The sequence below is a fragment of the Telopea speciosissima genome, chromosome 10 (assembly GCF_018873765.1).
Source record: "Telopea speciosissima isolate NSW1024214 ecotype Mountain lineage chromosome 10, Tspe_v1, whole genome shotgun sequence".
Taxonomy (NCBI): Eukaryota; Viridiplantae; Streptophyta; class Magnoliopsida; order Proteales; family Proteaceae; genus Telopea; species Telopea speciosissima.
The window spans coordinates 58,107,137-58,111,051 of record NC_057925.1 but is presented as its reverse complement, the minus strand read 5'-3'; the positions used below and the strand labels follow the sequence as shown (position 1 = coordinate 58,111,051).

At 37.2% G+C, this 3,915-nt stretch overlaps 1 protein-coding gene across 2 annotated transcripts; it reads left to right on the top strand.

The window, feature by feature from the left end:
- Positions 1–339: 339 nt before the first annotated feature.
- LOC122641749 (transcription factor MYB83-like) lies at positions 340–2,016 on the top strand. Of its 2 annotated transcripts, XM_043835039.1 has the most exons (3): positions 340–715; positions 1,117–1,615; positions 1,649–2,016. In XM_043835039.1, the coding sequence occupies exons 1-3, from the start codon at positions 432–434 to the stop codon at positions 1,805–1,807; spliced, it is 942 nt and encodes a 313-aa protein (XP_043690974.1). In that variant the 5' UTR covers positions 340–431; the 3' UTR covers positions 1,808–2,016. The 2 variants fall into 2 exon arrangements, with proteins under 2 accessions (XP_043690974.1, XP_043690973.1); XM_043835038.1 differs by having other exon boundaries at positions 345–715; positions 1,117–2,016.
- The last annotated feature ends 1,899 nt before the right edge of the window (positions 2,017–3,915 follow it).

Sequence of the window (3,915 nt, the reverse complement as noted above, 5' to 3'; positions counted from 1 at the left end):
ACTCATATACACACATATGATGATTACCTTGTGAGTGAAGAAAAAATTGTGTAGAAAAAGACAAGATATGGAGTCAAAGACAAGAAGACCACCCATCCCTCTCACTTTCGGAGGTCCCCCTCCAAACCGTTTTCCACTCGACCCATCAACCAACAACCTCTCTCTCTCTCTCTCTTCTCCATATTCTAAGCAAAGCCATAACAATCACAGTCATCATTATCATCATTTCCACTCCATGAAGCTTTCTTTCTCTCTCTGGATCTCTCTAGCTAGCTATGTATGTATATATGAATGTGTATCTAGATCACCCTTTATTTGAGGGAACCTGTCTATCTCTCCTTATCTCCATCTCTATCTTTCACCTATAAAGTCTTTTGTTGCCAACATCAAAACCGGTTGGGATAACAAAACTCCAGATCAAAAAGCTTGTGATGAGGAAGCCTGATCTCCCAGGGAAGAACAACACAAACAATGGCACTAACAAGCTCAGGAAGGGCTTGTGGTCACCAGAAGAAGATGAAAAGCTCATGAGTTACATGTTAAACAATGGGCAAGGTTGCTGGAGCGATGTCGCCCGGAATGCCGGTCTACAGAGGTGCGGCAAGAGCTGTCGTCTTCGTTGGATTAACTACTTGCGGCCGGACCTTAAGCGCGGCGCCTTCTCACCCCAAGAAGAAGAACTCATTATCCATTTGCATTCCATTCTTGGCAACAGGTAAGTCACTCCAGTTTCTATTTTTATAGGAAAAAGAACACTTAGGTTTAGGCCTGCTTGATGCCCCCCATATTCTTGCACTTGATAGAGTTTCATAGATTGAATTGCTCCATTTTAGTCACTTGAATGAAAAATCTACTTTGATGTTTACTTATTAATATTTTTGGGTCTTCAGATTTTGGTTACTCTTTATGGAGACTAGCTAGAACTTTTCTTGTTTTGGTAGAAAATAAAGATTAGACTAAAGACCTAAACATGGACATGAGAACCCAATTAAGTACTTTGGTATTAGATCTTAAGCATCCATGCACACCATGCAATATTTGATAAATATGAGAACTACCCTTCAATCTTACAGTTCTCCGGCCTGTTTCTGATCGGATGTGTTTTGATTCACTCAGGTGGTCTCAGATAGCCGCGCGGCTGCCGGGAAGGACAGACAATGAAATAAAGAATTTTTGGAATTCCACAATAAAGAAAAGGCTGAAGAACTCATTTTCTACTCAATCTCCAAACAATAGTGATTCATCTGAGCCTAGAGAAGGCATAGGAGGGTTTATGTCATTGAGTGAACAAGACATCATGGCTCTGTGCATGGACTCATCTTCTTCATCTTCTTCATCATCTATGCAGGCAATGGCAATGAGAAACCAGTTTGAACCATTACCTCCACTCAACAACTCCTACAATCTCTCAGGTGCTCCAGGATATTTCAATGTGTCTACAAGCTTATCACAAGTAGTTGGCACAGGAGATGGATATTATGGAGGTCATGGCTTCTTAGGAGGTGATCATATTATTGGTGTTGAAGGGGACTTATTTGTTCCTCCCTTGGAGAGTGTTAGTATTGAAGAGAAAAATACTATAACTGACAACACCATCAGTAAGATTAACAATAACATCAACAACTGCCACATAAATGAAATTAACAACATCATCAACAGCAGCAACAGCAATAATAAGAAAGTAGAGAATTTGGTTGAGAGTGGAAATTATTGGGAAGGAGAAAACTTAAGAATGGGGGAATGGAACTTGGAGGATCTGATGGGAGATGTCTTTTCTTTCCCTTATCTTGATTTTCAAGTTGAATAATTGGCTACATCTCCTAACCCATTTTTCCTTTTTTCCTCCCAGTATAGAAAAAAAGACTTGTTGAGACACTTTTGCTTTCCCAAAAAACTGCTCAAACCCATTTCATAGAGGAGATCTATTTTTCAAAATATCAAATTACCTTTATGGTCTCCTGTATTCCTTATGTCTATTCTATGTCTCTCAAAATAATGTAGGTAGTTTTAGCCATGAAACCACTAAAATAAAGGTCACCTAGTAAATCTATTTCTGGTGACCACCAAATCTTGTACGTACATGTACCTTCTTCATTTTCTTTTTTCTTTTTTTTTTTTTTTGGGGGGGGGGGGGCGGAGGGGTTGTAAGTGAGGGCATTTTGGTCATTTTATGAGCATAAGGGGGTTGGTGTAATAATCATCCTTTTGGAGAGAAATGTGAATAGTTTATATTCAATGTAGAGAGGGCCATTAAGATTAATTGGGTGGTAATACAGTGTAGTTATTATGAGATGTACAAAAGGAACAATGAGGAGGTGGAACACATTAATGGAGATATGGAAAGCTTCTCTCTCTCTCTCTCTCTCTCAAGCATTCAACCCCACCCCACCTTCCCTTGGAAAGGATAATGGATTTCTAGAAGGGCATTCTTCTCAAAATGTGGTTTAATCACTTAAGCAATAGATCCAAATGGAACCACATAAATTTTCCATCTAGAATACTTAAGAGTAAGTTTTCTTCTCTGATTGTAATACGGATTTCTCATAATTCCGGTGGTTAGCCTAAATGTGGAGGGTTCAAAAAGCAATGATTAACCCTTTCCTTTCATTGCTGTCTAAGAATATAAAGCCCTAAGGTGATTATTATATTGAAGAGCTCTTAAAAAGTATCAAATTTATGGTTCCTAAAGTGAAGGATTTGATCAACTTGCAAGTAGTAAAACAAAAGTAAAGCACAGTGAGTTAGTTATCTAGAGGGCAATATGATGATTATGTATTGAATATAAGATGAAGAAAGTGTTACCTTATATCATTTTGTTTCTTGATTCTTACTTGTCATAACGATTTCGAGTTGATTAGTAGCGAATCGCTTGTTTCTTATACTCCTCATAATGAAACATTAAACACCATAATACCAAATAGAAACACATTAATATCAAGAGAGCATGATATTGCTTCTATGTGTGGTAGGTAAACTTTGAAAAAATCATTTTCAAGATTATCCATTGAGAAAATTTCATTTATTACCTATTGCTTCTATCCTCTATTTGTTATCGATTTCGTACAATAGGGAGGCAGTTAGAGCATTTATGACTATAGATGGGTGTACTTGTAGAGCATATATGACCTTAGATGGATGTATTTATCCTTCACCCATAGTGCAGGAAAACTTTTTTCGGCTCTATAATTATACTTACGCTCCAGCCAGCCTCCATGCTTTATTTATTTTTTTTCTTTTTTTTTTTAACCCGAATATTATTTGGGATCCGGGTCGGCCCCTAGGATTATATTAGATAAAAACCATCGCAGTACAAGGGGGGGACATAAGCCGCCTTACCCCAAACCCAAAGGTACAAAAAAACATCACTCACTAGACCTATCCAGCATGAATAGCCTCACCCATACAACAGAAAAAGAAAGAAAAACCTCAAAGCAACCTATAAACGAAACACAGAAAGACCTGCCTTGTCCTCTCTAACAATGCAAGAGAGGTTTGGAGGGAGCTCCCCATGCGTCAGAAAACACTATTTCCTTGAGTTTCGCAAGCTCTACTTGTTTGAATGTTAAATATTGAAATCAATTTTCCAATACGTGGCCTTGGATACATCATTTATCTATAATCAAATGGAGTTAGTAGAACATCACACAAGTTATTTTCTTTCAAAAAGTATATCCTATATTGCCTTCCATAAATTAGTTAAATAAACCCTTTAAAATTCCTTTTTAATTAAGCTTAATTAATGTATAAAATCGTTAATATCTATCTATTTGCGATGTATACAACACCTAATTATCTTCCAAATTAAAAAAGAAAAATAAATTTTGAAATTTAGCTTAAGGACAAGAATGTTCTGAGCCCTTGTAAGCCCATGCCTCACAACACAAAGTTCATGACTTCAAGTCTGCTTAGGGATTT

Bases quoted from the DNA above. Each gene is read 5' to 3' on its own strand.
- LOC122641749 (XM_043835038.1), top strand. From the start codon at position 432: ATGAGGAAGCCTGATCTCCCAGGGAAGAACAACACAAACAATGGCACT. The intron at 716-1,116 runs GTAAGTCACTCC...TGATTCACTCAG, and splicing joins CATTCCATTCTTGGCAACAG to GTGGTCTCAGATAGCCGCGC.